At 52.8% G+C, this 16,028-nt stretch overlaps 1 protein-coding gene across 1 annotated transcript; it reads right to left on the reverse strand.

Annotated features, from left to right (window-relative positions):
* Positions 1-551: 551 nt before the first annotated feature.
* NCF1 (neutrophil cytosolic factor 1) lies at positions 552-15,629 on the reverse strand. The gene is made up of 11 exons (XM_040260786.1): positions 15,482-15,629; positions 10,901-10,981; positions 7,763-7,838; positions 7,446-7,611; positions 6,389-6,444; positions 5,201-5,323; positions 4,337-4,444; positions 3,384-3,501; positions 1,648-1,755; positions 971-1,113; positions 552-811 (listed from the first exon to the last, which is right to left on the reverse strand). The coding sequence occupies exons 1-11, from the start codon at positions 15,551-15,553 to the stop codon at positions 684-686; spliced, it is 1,179 nt and encodes a 392-aa protein (XP_040116720.1). The 5' UTR covers positions 15,554-15,629; the 3' UTR covers positions 552-683.
* Between the last annotated feature and the right edge of the window lie 399 nt (positions 15,630-16,028).

Raw genomic sequence — 16,028 nt, forward strand, 5'->3', positions numbered from 1 at the left:
TAGTGCTCCTATGTTGGGTGCATAAATATTTACAAATGTTACATCCTCTTACTGGATTGACCCCTTTATTGTTATGGGATGCCTTTGTCTCTTATTACAGTCTTTGTTATAAAGTCTGTTTTCTCTAAGTATAGCTACTCCAGCAGTCTTTTAAGTTTCTATTTGCATGAATGTCTTTTTCCATTTCTTCTCTTTCAGTTTATGGTATACCTTTACATCTAATGTGTGTCTCCCTAAACCTAAATACAATTTTTTTGGCATTCAAAGTGTACACACAAGGTCAACTACAGCCCTGACCCCCACCCCCACTACCCCGCCCCAACTATGCACTGTGTCCACTCTTCTTCAAGACTCTTCTGCAGTGAGGCCAGAGTTCAAGCAGGCAGTCTGTCCAGGCTGGCGCTTCCTCTTGCACTTGGCCTTGTGCAAACTTGGCCTTGGCCAAGGCCAGAAAAGTTCTTGCAACTTCCCCAACAGAGCTCACAGCCTCCAGTCCTGTCTAGAAATATGAAGGGTGTTGCCCGCGGCGCAACTTTTCAAAGCATCAGTTTCCTCCAAGCAACGTTTATTAAGGGTATCGAACAGCAGGGTGGGCGGGGCCAGGGGCTGCTAAACTCAGGCTCTATACACGTATATACAGGTTTAGGGGCTGGGGCTGGGGAGAGCATCACGTGGGGGCGGCCTCAGACGGCGGAGGCCAGCTTCCGCTTGGTGCTCTCGCTGCAGCGGTGCAGGATGAGGTCTGCGCTGGGCCTGGGGGGCACGGCCGGCTGCGGCTTGGGGCGCTCGGTCTTGGGTTGCTGCTGCTCCTCTGCGGATGGACAGCACCAGGTGAGGCCCGCCCCGCCTGCTCGGCCCCGCCCCAGACCCCACCTCCATCACACAGCTCCGCCTCCATCGCCCGATCCCGCCCCAGGCCCCGCCTCCATCACCCGGTTCCCCCCCTCCCCAGCCCCCGGCCCGCGCTCACTCAGGGCGCTTTGGGAGCTCTGAGGCCGGGGCCGCTGGTGGCGGCGCTGCTGCATGAAACGGACGCTGTTGCGCCGATAGTTGTCCTGGCTGAGGCGCTTCCGTGACCGCTTGTGGATGCTGTGAGCGTTGCGGATGGACGACCTGGATCCAGCAGGATGCGGGACTTCGGTTAGCGCCCCGCCTACGCACCCTTGCCGCAGCCCTACCCGAGGGGACTCATGGCCAACCCTGGGGTCCAACGACTAGGCCGAGGAAGAGCAGTCGGTGGAGGGAGTCCTGCCCAGCCCCGATAGCCATGAAGGCCACTGCCCCTCCCCGACATGGACCCCCTGCCCTGACTCAGAGCCCAGGCCCTTTTCTCACCTGCCTTTCCCCGCCGGCCTTCAGCCTACCCGCTCTACTGGAAGCCCTCCGGCCTGCCCCAACCCTCAGGAGCCATCCCAAGGACGGTGGGCATTGGTGCCCCCACTTCATCTCACACCCCTGCTTCCCCGCTGCCCTGTGCCGGCCCCACAGTGTAGGAGGGCACTCCAGCCTCCGCTCAGAGAGAGGGCTGGCGCCCCGTCTCCCACGCCCTAGCACTGTCAACCTAGGGCCGGGACCCACAGAGGGAAGCCGTGGAACACCCTCCTCAGCCCCGCCCAGCCCCCCACTGCCCCGGGGACCCTTGCTCACCTGCGGGGCGGCGCCCCCCGGCTCTTGATCTGGCTTTGGGCCTGGGCTACGTCCTGCCCTGCCTTCTGCAGGTACATGGATGGAAAGTAACCTGTGAGGTCTTCTTTCCTGTAACAGAGGCAGCCCCTGAGGTCTGGGCAGTCGCGGCGGGGGGGTGGAGCCTCAGATAGGGGGTCAAGGGTCCCTTAGGGTCATCTGGGGTCAAGGCAGCTGGGAGGTTGCAAACACAGCAGCCAACACCTGCACCTGTGTGCCTCAGTTTCCTCATGGGTGTGACACAGGCCTTCCTAGTTGTGATGCTGAGAAGAGGAGCGCAAATTAGCAGATCCAGCTCTCCTGGGACAAATGTTTGCTATGAAACTTCTGCAATCTTGTATTTGTCAGTTTCTTCTCTTATATAAGGTGATGGTCTCCTGTGTCCTAAGAAATCTTTGCCCACTTCCAAGTCGACAAGTTCCCTTATGCTTTCTTCCAAAAACTTCTTAGTTTGGGGTTTTGTGCTTGGTAAAACCTGCGATCCATCCCAAATAAAGGTGTATGGGGTGAGGCAGGGTCAAGGTTCATTTCCCACCACCCCTCCCAGGGATATCCAGTTGTTCCAGCACCATTTGTTGAGAAGATTTTTCTTCCCATTCTTACTACTACGTTTGGGAGTAAAAAAAAAAAAAAAAAAGTAGTCTTTGTATGCTACAGACGTTACTCAGTAAAACTCATTCTTGGCTGGTGGGAGAATCACAAATGCTCAGGAGTGCATGATGGGGGTTCACTGAATTTGAGTTTAAAAACTAATTCACTTTGCTGTGCAGCAGAAACTAACACAGCATTGTAAAACAACTTTCACCAATAAAAATAAATAAAAATTGGAGAAACCCTGCCTCAAAGTCTTCAGTGGAGGGCCACACCGATGAGGGGTATTGTGGCCACAAGGTCACGGGAGTCACGGGTGGGCGCTGCGACTCCAGGCTTCATGTGTAAGACCCCAGGACTCTGCTTTCCCCAGAATCAGGAAAAACTAGTATTCTTACATTCATCTGAAGGAATGAACAGATGAAAATTACAATGAAGGATTTAAGAGGAAAAGGGATGACAGGGTCTGCTCCGGCAGCTGTCAAATATAATAATAATTCATTCAGGGACTTCTTCTGGTGGTCTAGTGGTTAAGAATCTACTTGCCAATGCAGGGGACACGGTTTCTATCCCTGACCCACCACTAAAGCACTGCTAATGCCAGAGCACCTGGAAGCCAGGCTCTGCAACAGGAAGTCACCGCGAGGAGAAGCCCGCACACCGCAACAAAGAGTAGCCGCGGCTCACCGCCGCTAGAGGGAGCCTGCGCGCCCCAACAGAGACCCCGAGCAGCCGAGAGTAAATAACAAATCAGTCTTTATAGAGTGGTATTGTGGTTTCTTAAAAATATTAATTAATACAATTAATTGTGTTGCTGGAGAATGAATAGATGGACTGGTCAGGAGACGTGACCCCCAAGTCACAAAGGAAAGAAGTGTCCACTCAGACAAGGACACTGAACCCCGCGATACGAGCAGGCTGGGATGGAAGCAGTCGGCTTCCAAAATGGAAACAGCCCAGAGAGGCAGTGGCATGGCCTACCCAGAGTCACACAGTCAGGTCAGCACTGAGCCCGCACAGGTCCAACCTTGGGCCAGGCTGACTCTCAGGACAGGTGCAATGGGGGTGGGGGGGGGGGGGGGAGGGGGGGGGGGGCACGACTCTCCTACCTGACGACCCACCAGCCATCCAGGAGCTTATGAATGACCTCAATGGTTTCACCCTCCTGCAAGGACATCTCGTCCTCCAGTACAGCGGTGTAGGCTTTGATGGTGACGTAGGGCTCACCTGGAGGGGGAGGGGCATAGTGAGGAGGTCCGCCCAGCACATGGCTCCCCACCCTTCCCCTCCTCTCTGGGCCTGGGGCTTCCTCCAGCTGGAGCTCAGGACACCATCTCCTCCAGTTCTCCCCACTCCTGGACTTCTGTCCTCTGCCTGCTCTATTCAGGGTAGCTCGCCCACTCCCACCCACCGCCATCCACACCAGAGGCCAGGAGCTCCCATGACCCCAGAGACCTGGCCAGCCACCTGCACACAAGGAGTAGCCAGACAAGAAGTGGGGAGGAAGAATACCCGTCCAGTGGCACTTGAGCCATCACTCCAGCCCACTGTTCACATGTGGGGCTGCCAGCCCTGTGTACACGTCTTGCCCAGTTTTTAAAGAGAAGCCACAAATCCACATAAAATTGTAAACTCTTTCTATTAATATTTGAAGATATGGGCAACCAAAACTTTTCACATGGGCCCCCTCCAACCCAGCGGCTGCCCATTTTCCCATTCTAGTCAGCCACAATACCCCCACCTCCAGGCAGCCCTCCTTCCTGAGCCTCAGGTTGGCTCACGGTATCGCTTCTCACTGGACCCGGCCCCAGGCTGGCAGCTACCACATGTCTCAGATTGACCTCATCACCCTCTCTCCTCTATTCTATCTCCTGGGTCCCCCATCCTGACCAAAGGCACCACCTCCTGCCCCAACCTAGACTCGGGGGTGTCAGCCCTGCCTCCATCTCTGCCCAAGCCCTCAGTCATGTCTGACCCCAAAGCAGTCACTCTGGCTCCTCAATATTCCTGAGCCCCTCCAGCCCCTCCTCCCATCCCTGCAGCTGGGGAGGGCAGCCGGTACCTGCATAGTTGGGTTCTGGGTCCTCAGGTTCATCAGGACTGTCCAGAGGCTCCAAGTAGGACGCTGGGACCCAGCCACGCTTTGTCTTCATTTGGCAGAACCACCAGCCTGTGCCAGGGATATGGGGCAGTAAGCCTGGGTGGGTCTAGGAGCCTCCCTCAGCCATCACCGGGTGGGGAGGGGTGAGGACAGTCAGACGCAGACACACAGACATCCAACACTCGCATTCAGACTGATTCTGTGTGTGTTCAGTCGCTCGGTGGTGTCCGACCCTTTGCGACCCCCTGGACTGTAGCCTGCCAGGCTCCTCCGCCCATGGCATTTTCCAGGCAAGAATACTGGAGCAGGTTGCCAATTCCCACTACAGGGGATCTTCCCGACCCAGGGATTGAACCTGCATCTCTTGCGTCTCCTCTATTGGCAGGCAGATTCTTTACCACTGCGCCACCTGGGAAGCCTGTTACCTTCACCACATTCCATGCCGAAATTACACACACCGGTACACAGAGAACCACAGAACTACAGCTCAGAAGCCACTTCATAGGTGTGATGAGAAGTTCGCCTGCCCACCGGGCTGTATCCCGCAGAGACGCTCCTTCACGCCCCGAATGTGTGCAGATCCCCAGAGCCGCCAGGGGGCGCACTCTCAGAGAGAGGGTGATGCCCCCCGCCGCACCCCCTACCCACGCTCCGCCCAGTGTGGGGAGGACAGTCAGGGCCCCTGAAGGAGCCCGAGCCCCGCTGTGGGCCAGGCGGGGAGGAGGCCCAGGGCTGCTCTCCGGGCGGGCAGAGCCTTGGTGGGGGCTTGTGGCCCAGGGCCCGGGCACCAGGGGAGGGAGGTCCAGGCGGGGTGAGGAGGCTGACCGCTCTCGTTCTTCTCCACGACGTCCACCACGTCACCCGTGGCCAGCGCCATCTGGGAGCTCGAGCCCTTCTCGTAGTCAGCGACGGCTCGGTACGTCTGCAGGATGATGGGGCCCGTGATGTCTGGGCAGAGAGAGGGCAGGGTGAGTGGACACAGTGGGCGCCTCCTCCCGGCTGTCCCCTGCTGGCCCTGCGTGGATCGCCAGGACAGGAACTTATGTCCTGTCCTCACCCAGCTCCAGACAGGCTGGGGGTGGACACGCCCTGTGTACTGGAAAGCAGTGGAGACAAGCCAGGCTTCGCAGCCCTGCACCGATTCAGCACCTTCTGTGTGCCAGACACCGCCGCACACTTTACACGCTCTCTTTCATTTGACGAGGTCTGCAAGCAGCCTTTCTCAACATTAATGTGCGCAGGGGACTTCCCTTGTGGTCCAGTGGCTAAGAGTCCATGCTCTAAATGCAGGGTCCCTGGGTTTGATCCCTGATCAGGGCACTAGATCCCACATGCTGCAACTAAGAGTTTGCATGCCTCTACTGTGCTGCCAAATAAATAAATACATATTTTTAAAAACCCTTTAGCGTGCAAACAAATCACCCAGGGATCTGGCTGAAACACAAGCACTGATTCCATAGGTCTCGGGTAGGACCTGAGGGTCTGTATTTCTAACCAGCCCCCAGGTGATGCTGCAGCTGCCTGTTAAGCACTGACTTGTATCCACCCTTACCACCAAATTCATATACTGAAGCGCTAATCCCCAGTACCTTAGAATCTGAGGGTATTTGGGGCCACTAAAGGCCACTTTTGCCCCCAAATCTGATCATTCATTCAGCCAGAACATTCCCTGGCTGTCGGAAGCCAGGGTCTGTGCTTGGCACTGCAGCCACAGAAGTGAGCTCCCAAAACTCCACCTTTCTTTCGTGTTTTACCTTTTTAGCCATGCCCCACAGCACGTGGGGGCTTAGGGCACCAACCAAGGCTCGAACCCACACTCTCTGCATTGGGAGTGCAGAGTCTTAGCCACTGGACACCAGGGAAGTCCCAAGACCCCAGCTCTTTAGTGCAGCCGCCAAGATCCTTCACAGCTATTCTCATCTGCGCTTTTCCCTGCACACCCCAAGCTCAGGGCCCCTGGTCGTGTCAACAGTCCCTGAGGGTGACCCCGCTGGGCTGCCCCCAGCCTCTTACCTGCAGCGTTGTTCTTGCCGTCTTTGGGCATCAGGTACGTCTCTGGCTTTTTCACCCTGCAGCAGAGAACAGTCTGGGTTAGACCGCTGGGCTTCCCCCTGGGATGCTCAGGACAGACCTACAGAAGAACTTCCCAAGACAGTTCCCAAAAAGAACGTGGGAAATGGGGGCCACCGCAGAGAGAAGGTAGTGGCTGGACTGGGAGGAAGGGGCTTTGAAGAAAGAAGGAGCTGTTCAGAGCCTGAGGGGGTTGCCCAGCTTCCTGCAGACCCAAAGGAGAAGGCTTGTAGCCCAGCTCCCTTCTGCTGGAGCCTCGAGAGAGAAGCCAACGGGGGTGGATGCCCTGTCCCGCAGGGGCCAAGAGGAGCTGCCCTGCCTGGGACCAGGGTTGTGTTCAGGGGTCCATAAGCACTAGCTAGAGCGCTGCTGTCTGTCTATGGCAAACCCTGTCCTCCAGGTGTCCCCTGGCACTCAGTACCAGCGAGGACAGAGAGAGGGACCTTCTACAGCACATTCCTCTGAGATCTCACTCAGCTTCTCTGATGCCGTTCATGCAGGGCCCTGTGTCCAGGAGACCCCTAGGGCGAGGGCAAACAGAGAATGAGGTGGCAAAGGAGAGGAGGGGCTTGAGACACGCTAAGGAATGAAGAGTCCACCAAGCCCCATATCCTCTCGGGGGCTCCTCACTCCCCAGTTTATAAGCACTCTCCCGGGCACCCACTACTACATCTGGCCCTCAGCACTGGGTCACAGTTGGGGAAGCTGCTGTCAGAAGGCTCCAGGTCCCATGGCCAGGCAGAGCCAGGACAAAGACGGAGGACCTAGGACCCCCAGCCCAGAGTGCCTCCTCCACCCCACCCCCAGCATCCTGAGGCTCAGAGGGGTGCAGGTAGAACCTTGGCAGGGATGCTGGGGGTGTCCTCCTTCGCTTTCTCACTGTGTGACTTTGGGCAAGCCGCTTGCCCTGTCTGATCCTCAGGCTCTTCCTGTGTAACATGGGGAAAGCCCTGCCCTCTCCAGGTTGAGCCAACCACCCCTTCCCTCTCCCACCACTCACTGGCTGTCTGTGGGGAGCTTGAGGTCGTCGGGGCGCACCTTGAAGAAGTTGAGGAGGTGCGGGCAGCGGGAAATCTTGACAGGCAGGCTCATGAGCGCGCTGCAGTACTCGGTGAGAGTGCCCTGGCGGCTCTCGGCCACCCGCTGCCCATCAAACCACCGCGGGGCTGGCGGCACCAGGGAAGGACACCAGAGGACCAGTGAGCACACTTGCAAGGTCAAGTCCCGAGACGGTGGGAGTGGAGGGGACAGTCAGAGGGCAGACGCGGGGATCCGGGGCAGGGGAGCCCACCCAGCCGACTCAGCCCCACTCCTCACCTGGCAGGTGTGGGATGATCCTGTTCTCTGGGTTGATGTCCCCCGCCTCAATAGGAAACATCTCCTTTAAGATTTTCTAGACAGAAAAGCAGATACGGAGGAATCTGTGTTATTAGAGCATTGTAAAGGCACAGACTTGGACACGACCTAAACACTTTCCAGTCGCTGGGGCTAGAAGCTGCAGTCCAAAGAGTCGGATGCAACTTAGCGACTGAACAACAAGAAGAAGCTTCTGGTGGCATCCTGGGTTCTTCTTTCTCTCCTGCCTTACATCAACCCACCAGCCAATCCTTTCGGCTCAGCTCCCCACATCTGTTCAGAATCGGATCCTCACTATGCCCGCTTCTGCCTGGTTTGATTATTACAACCTTCTTAGGTCACTGCCCCCTCTCTCCTGGTCTGTCCTCAACCCACCATCCAGAGGCATCCTCTTAAAACCCAGGTTGGATCCTGTCTCTCCTCTGCTCCCTCCCTCCCTCCCTCAGAACCTCCCTGCCTCTCAACTCACTCAGAATGGAAACAAAGGCTGCGTTATTCCACTCGGGTGCGGTACCACGTGACCTGCCTCTGCCTGCCTTGCTCAAACTTCTCCCGCCACCACCCTCCCCCTGTCCCCTCCGCCCCAGCCACCCTTGGAAGCTCCAGGCGCACTCCTGCCCCAGGGGCTTTGCATGTGTTATCCCCATTCTTCCCCCCCACCATGCAGATCAATAGCTCATTCTCTCACTCTCTCCCTCTTTCTCCTTCAAGTCCTTGCTCAGCTATCTCCCCCTCACAAGGCCTCCTTCCTGACAATTGCCCCTCCTTCTCCCATCCTTCCCACCTCCCCTCCCTGCTCTATTTTGCTTCTTCTAAGGACCATCTAACACGCTATAGAAATTACTTATTTTGTTTGTTTTTTTTTCGTCTGTTATCCTGACTTCTCCACTGGAACATAAGGTTTACAAACAGGCAAGGATTTGCACCTGTTTCTTATATCTTTCAGCAGTATTGCCTACTAATCAAGAAGAATGTGCCTGGCACTTAGTAGGTGCTCAATAAATAGTGGTTGGATGAATGAATGAGTCCACCAGGTAATAAAAGGGGCCTATCCTGGGACTTCAATGGCAGTCCAGTGGTTAAGACTCCATGCTTCCACTACCGGGAACATGGGTTGAATCCCCCAACAGGGAACTAAGATCCTGCACGCCACGTGGTGCGGCCAAAAAGTTAAAAAAAAAAAAAAAAAGCAAGGGGGAGTTGCTAATCCTACAATGCTATGCTAAGTCACTTCAGTCATGTCCAACTCCGTGCAACCCCATAGATGGCAGCCCACCAGGCTCCCCTGTCCCTGGGACCCTCCAGGCAAGAATACCGGAATGAGTTGCCATTTCCTTCTTCAATGCATGAAAGTTAAAAGTGAAAGTGAAGTCGCTCAGTTGTGTCCGACCCTCAGCAACCCCATGGACTGCAGCCCACCAGGCTCCTCCATCCATGGGATTTTCCAGGCAAGAGTACTGGAGTGGGGTGCCATTGCCTTCTCCAATAAAACAGTTTAAATAGGTGAGATGAAGCCCCACGATGTATCATCATGGACTGGTCTCAAAATTGTAACCCAGTGACGGTAATAAGATTGAGAAACAGGCAAAAGGCACGCTGATGGCATTTACCTACACCTCAGAAAATGCACGCTCCACGCTACTGTATGTTGTTCCTGGGCTCTGTGTGTGTGTCTGTGTGTCTGTGTGTTTGTGTGTGGCCATGTAGGGTAGGAGCTAGTATGGGCTATGAGATGAAGGGAGGCTTCCACTGCTTTTGTAATTTTGATTGGAGGATAATTGCTTTACAATATTGAGTAGGTTTCTGCTGCACACACGAATCAGTCATAATTACATATGAACTGTGCTGTGCTTAGTTGCTCAGTCAGGTCTGACTCTTTGCAACCCCATGAACTGCAGCCCTCCAGCCTCCTCTGTCCCTGGGGATTCTCCAGACAAGACTACTGGAGTGGGTTGCCATTTCCTTCACCAGGGGATCTTCCCAACCCAGGGATCGAACCACAGTCTCCTGCATTGCAGGCAGATTCTTTACTGACTTAGCCACCAGGGAAGCCCAAGAATAGTGGAGTGAGTAGCTTATCCTTTCTCCGGGGGAATCTTCCCAACCCAGGAGTCGAACCGGGGTCTCCTGCATTGCAGGCGGATTCTTTACCAGCTGAGCTACCAGGGAAGCCCAGAATTATATGTATATCTTTAAATATATATATCCCCTCCCTCCTGAGCCGCACCATCTCCTTTATCTAAAAGTCTTGGGCAAACAGCCCAGTGACATCAGCTGTGATTCCAGGTGCTGGTGTAAAGGCTGGATATAGTTTTTCTTCACATTTATCTGCATTTCACTTTAAATAATTCAAATAAGAGAAGTGCTTTTGTGGCCCCTCCATTCATCTGACCTGTCTTAGACCAGGACCCAGCAGCCAAGCTCCACACACCGTGACCCCACCCCCATAACCTCCTCCCAGTTTTGTCCAAACAGCCTCTGGTGCTGGGAACCCTGGGGGATTCTCCCATGTAAACCCTGGTGATAACAGGCACCCACAAAGCAAGAAGACCAGGTTCCATGGGTATCAGGATTATCCACCCTCCTTCCGGTCCACCAGGGTCTTCGTCAGGCCAGGGACCATGAGTGAAAGAGCAAGCGCCTGGGATGACCCCTGCAGTGGTGATACTGGCCAGGCTGCCCCCTGCGGGGACAGAGCAAGCAGGGGGACCCTTGAGACAGCCCCCTTGAGTTCGTGTGCAGTGGGTGCAGAGTCTTGGTTTGGGAAGATGAGAATGTTTAGAAATGGATGGTGGTGATGTAGGGTGACATAGCGAACACGCTTCATGCCACTGGCTTGTACACTTAAAACAGGTAAAATGGTAAGTGTATGTTACGTATATTTTCACAATAAAAATCACCTTAAATGTTTTCTTTAAATTAAAAAAATATAAGGCCGACAACACCGTAAGTCAACTCTACCTCAATTTAAAAAAAAAATGCCCCCTTAACTGTGGGCTGGGAGGGGAGGGGGTTTCTAAGTTTCCCTCCCCGAAGGCAGAGCTGGGGCTGGGCGTGGTGTCTCCCCTCACCCCCCACCCACACACACAGGGCACTCACGTGGAATTCGTAGATCTCAGTGAAGCGCCGATAGACCACCTTCTCAGATAGGTCGTGCCATTTCACCAGGAACATATAGACCTGGGGGGAGGCAGGAGCAGGGGACCGTGTTCAAGCAAGCATCTGGGCAGCCCCCACCCACGGTGGAAACCCACAGGACTGGGGGTGGGAGGGAGAGTGCTATTCGGGGTAACCTGGGCCATAGAAAGAGCACCAAGTTCATGGACCCCAGGGCAAATTCCTCTCCGTAAACTAGAGGTAAAAGCAGGACCTCACCACTAGGGCTGCTGTGAGAGTTAACAGGAGGTAAGATACAGAAAGGGCTGGGCTCAGATAACAAAACGCAACACAACACAGTAAGATGTTGTGTGGCTGGATTTATATGAAATGTCCAGGGAGTTCCCTGGTGATCCAGAGGCTGGGACTCTGCACTTTTACTGTTGACGGCCCGGGTTCAGTCCTAGGTCAGGGAACTGAGATCCCACAAGCCGAGGGCGCAGCCACAAAATAAAAAAGAAAAGGAAAGAAAGAGATGTCCAGAAGAGACAGGTCTATCGAAACAGAAAGTAGATTTGTGGTTGCCAGTGGCTGGGCGGGGTCGGGGTAGAGGGGCTGAGGCTTGACTGGGAATAGGATTTCTTTGGGGTGATGAAAAATAATAGATTGTAGTGATGATTGTGCAACTCTGTGAATGTACTGAAAACCACTGAATTATGCAATCCACATAAGTTAATCATATGGCATAAGAACTGTGGTGGTTTAGTCTCTAAGTCGTGTACGACTCTTGAGACCCCATGGATTGTAGCCCGCCAGGCTCCTGTGTCCATGGGATTTTTCAGGCAAGAATACTGGAGTGGGTGGCCATTTCCTTCTCCAATATCCAAAAAAAGCCATTATATAAAACAAACAAACAAAAACTCAATACGGAAAAATAAGCCTGTAGAAACAGTTAAGAGAACACCACTCAGCCACACAAAAGAGCAGATAACTGATATTTGCAACCACGTGGATGAATCTTAAAAGCACTCTGCTAAATGCAAGAAGTCAGGCATGAAAGGCTACGTACCATTCCACATCTGTGAGATTCTAGAGTGACCTCAACTAATTCAAGGTGGAAAAAGACACCTTAAATAGTTGCTTCTAGGGGCTGGGAAGGAATGACTGGGACATGAGGTGGAGTGAAGGTCACGGTCAGCATTTTGATGAGAGTTTGGGTTCTGTAGGGACTCCCAGGGTCAAAACTCAGTAAATGTATCTCTAAGATTTGTGGGTTTCATTCTACACAAATTTTACATCAAAAGAGAAAAAACTATAAGCAAATGCTTAACTCTGGCTGTGATATGCCTGCTGAAATATTCAGGGCAAAGTGTACTGATATTTGTGCTTTGCCTTGAAGTGCATCAAAAATAAGATAGATTGATGGGTGGATGGATGGTTGGCATCATAAAACAAGTGCTACAGGTAACGTTAATGGAAGAATCTAGATAGTGAGCATATGACTGGTTAGATTTTTTGGTTTTGCTCTGCTGTAAAATTTTTTCAATGTCTCTCCATATTTGAAGTTTCTCAGAATAAAATATTGGGGAATCAAAAGAATAGCTACCCAATGGGGAAGATTAAAATACTCTACAAAATTAGATAGTTGTGAGAGTTGAACAACTTATACCAAAAACCACACTTGCACTTTAAATAGGTGAACTTGCTAATATTTTACATATTTAGAAATAAAGTTAAACCAACAAGGATTTTTTAACTTTAAAGTGGAAAACAAAACCAAATGAACTTAACAGTATATAAAATGGGTAATAGTCTAAATTTTTTTTTTAATGGAAAAGACTCCAAGTAGCTTTTGGTTAAAGCACTCTCACTGTTCTCAGTCCAAAAGGACAAAAGCAACTGCAGAGAAAACTTAACTTTGACTTATTAGGTTAGTAGGTTTATTGTTAATAGTGGTGTGGGAGTAGTCACTTAATACGTTAGCAGTAGGTTTATTATTGACAGCGGTGTGGGTGTAGTTACTCTGAAACAAATTTATGTTTACTTTAGAATTGAGCAGAGGAGTGATACACTAATCTCTTTGGGACCCACTGTTCCCACAGTGAGAGAAAGGGACTACAGATATAAAACGGTGAGAGGCAAGAATGATACGACATGGCTATTTCCCCCAGTCTGTCCACTGAAAAGGCAGTCACGAGCCATGACACCTTGGTGGCAATGAGCACACCTAGCTTCCAGATTTTGTGTTCTAATATCATTCCCACTAAAGAACCAGGGTTCTTTACTGAAATAGTTGAGTCCAGGCCTAGGGCTGAAAGAGTCCAGGTTAAGCTGGACCACCTTGTGCCATAAGAATGGATTCTGGTGCCCTCTCAAAAAAAAAAAAAAAAAAAGTGCTCGAAGAATGACATGATATATCCCCCAAAAGAGCACAGAGGCCAACCTGAAGGAGCTCCCAGTCACCAAATCTGGAACATTCTGAGCATCAGAATAAGTAATAATAGTAATGGACTCTGACCCACTGAATCCATGGATCCATACGGACATAAACCAGGAAGAAGGGAAGACACAGGAAAATGTTAACTAATGCATGCAGGAGGACGAGTAGAGTTTAAAAATCATTATTTGGCAATCATGATTGTCATTTGTTTCAAGCAAGAGTCATCCAGTTTCTGTAAGGCACAGGATACTCACATAGCTTTCCATAACCTCCCCCACGGATTCGTTATTAATTTTGTTGCTTGATGTAGTCACTAAGTTTTGTTCACCTCTTCTGCAATCCCAATGACTACAGCCCGTCAGGCTCCTCTGTCCATGGAATTATCCAGGCAAGAATACTGGGGTGGGTTGCCATTTCCTTCTCCAGGGGATCTCTTCCACACCCAGGGATGAAACCCACATCTCCTGTACTGGCAGGTGGATTCTTTACCACCGAGCCACCAGGGAAGCCCAGTTATGAATTACAAAGGGGGAAACAGGAGCTTTACAGCAGAGAAACTTGGAAGACACACTTAGGATTTAGTGATCGAACATCACTAATATAGGAATAAATAAAAATCACCTGATGGGCTCAAAGAGAAGAACAGAGAGTCACTTCCAGGGTGTCTTGAATTATTGGGATCTAAAGTGAAAAGTGAAAGTTGCTCAATTGTGTCCAACTCTTCATAACCCCAGGGACTATACAGTCCATGGAATTCTGCAGGACAGAATCCTGGAGTAGGTAGTCTCTCCCTTCTCCAGGGGATCTTCCTAAGCCAGAGATCAAACCCAGGTCCCCTACATTGCAGGTAGATTCTTTACCAGCTGAGCCACACGGGAAGCCCAGAAGACTGGAGTAGGTAGCCTGTCCCTTCTCCAGCAGATCTTCCCAACCCAGGAATCAAACCAGGGTCTCTTTCATTGCAGGCAGATTCTTTACCATCTGAGCTATCAGGGAAGCCATTGGGATCTAAGGAAGTATCAAACCTGTGTCTCCCGCATTGCAGGAGGATTCTCTACTCACTGAGCCATTGGAAAGTCCCTAAGAAGTATCAGAAACACCAAAATTGAGGGGTGTTCTACAAAATAACTGGCCCCATCTCTTCAAAAAAGTCAAAATTGAAAAGGACCAAAACTGATTAAGACCAATCCAGGTTAGAGGACACCAAAGAGATGTGACAACTCAAATACACAGGATAACGTGGATTGGATCCTGGGCCTGGAAAAAACGTCCCTGCCGAGGGACATGCAGGACGATTGCTGAAATCCTAATACAGTCTGTGGGATGCATGACAGTGTTTTATCAAGGTTAATTTCCTCATTTCGACACCTTTGGTTTTGTAAGAGAGTGCTCTTGGTTTTAAGAAATACACACTTGTAATATTTGGGGGGTAAAGAAGCACAACGTCTCCAAATAACTGTCAAATGATTCAGAATATATATATTCAGAGAGAAAGGGAGGGAGGGACAAGGGAACAGAGAGAGACACACACAGAAAATGCGGATGAAGGAATACTGGAGTAATTGGCATTTTCCTGGGGCAACATTTCTGTAAATCTGAAATTATTTCAACATTAAAAGTTAAAAAAAGACGAAAGGTCTCCGCATATACTCTGAATGCAGCCCATGTGCTGTTTATAAGGTGGATCCCTCTCTGTTCTTCCTCTGGGTTTGGAGACCCTATGATAATGGGTTGGGTGGCTGGGTCTGAGCCAACACTTTCCCAGCTCCCCGGGGGCAGGAGGGGGGACTCTTCGAGTCCCTGCGGTGGTGTCACCCTACAGGAAGGGCCCAGACTCTGATGTAACTGATCACCACCAGCGCGCCTTCCCGGGGACCCCTCCCGGAGGGGCCGGCAGAAACACGTGCCAGCGGGGAGAGCAGGGAGTGGGGCAGGGGCGGGGGCCGCGCATCATCTGAAGGGCTCACGTGGACTGCGGCCCCAGATGGGCGGCCTGAGGCCGGGGGACCCGGAGTCTCGGCCACGACCCTGCACCCTCTCCCCTCGGGCAGGGAGCCCCGGGGCTGTGCGGGGATCCGCATGTGCGCCCCCCACCCCCACCCCCAGGCCTGTCCCAGCGCAGGGCTCTCCCGGCAGGAACTCACGTAGTGCTGGCTGGGGACGAAGCGCTTCTCGAAGCCCAGGAGGGCGATGTGGCGGATGAAGTGGTCCCCCATGGCTCGGCTGCGCGCGGCACCCTCTCCTCCAGGCTGCTCAGGGGTTGGGACTTAAATTGGCTGGAAAGAGGAAGTCGCCTCGGTCGCGGAGGGCGCGGGGGGAGGGCGGGGGGAGCGGGGAGAGGAGGTGGCAAGAGGGGGTAGGGAGCGTGCAGGGAGGGCTCCGCTTCTTCTTTCGTTTTCTGGGATTCCTGGGGCTCCCGTGGCGGGACGTGGGCGGCCACACGCACGCAGGTGTGCAGGGACACTCTGGCCCCTGTCCTCCCCGTGGCCTCTAGGGCCCACAGGTGGGGTGCCCGGCTCCTGGCTCTCTCCTCCTGGCTCCTCCGCGCCAGCTGTGTTGGCTTATCTGTTCTGGGAACTCCCCCAATACTCGCACCTCAGGGCCTTTGCACGCCCCGTTCCACCTGGCCCATCTCCAGCAGGCCTGTAACTCCCACCCTCAGTGTCTGCAGGTTTCTCTTCTGAGAAAGGG

This window comes from Oryx dammah, unplaced genomic scaffold (assembly GCF_014754425.2).
Source record: "Oryx dammah isolate SB20612 unplaced genomic scaffold, SCBI_Odam_1.1 HiC_scaffold_2, whole genome shotgun sequence".
Lineage (NCBI taxonomy): Eukaryota > Metazoa > Chordata > Mammalia > Artiodactyla > Bovidae > Oryx > Oryx dammah.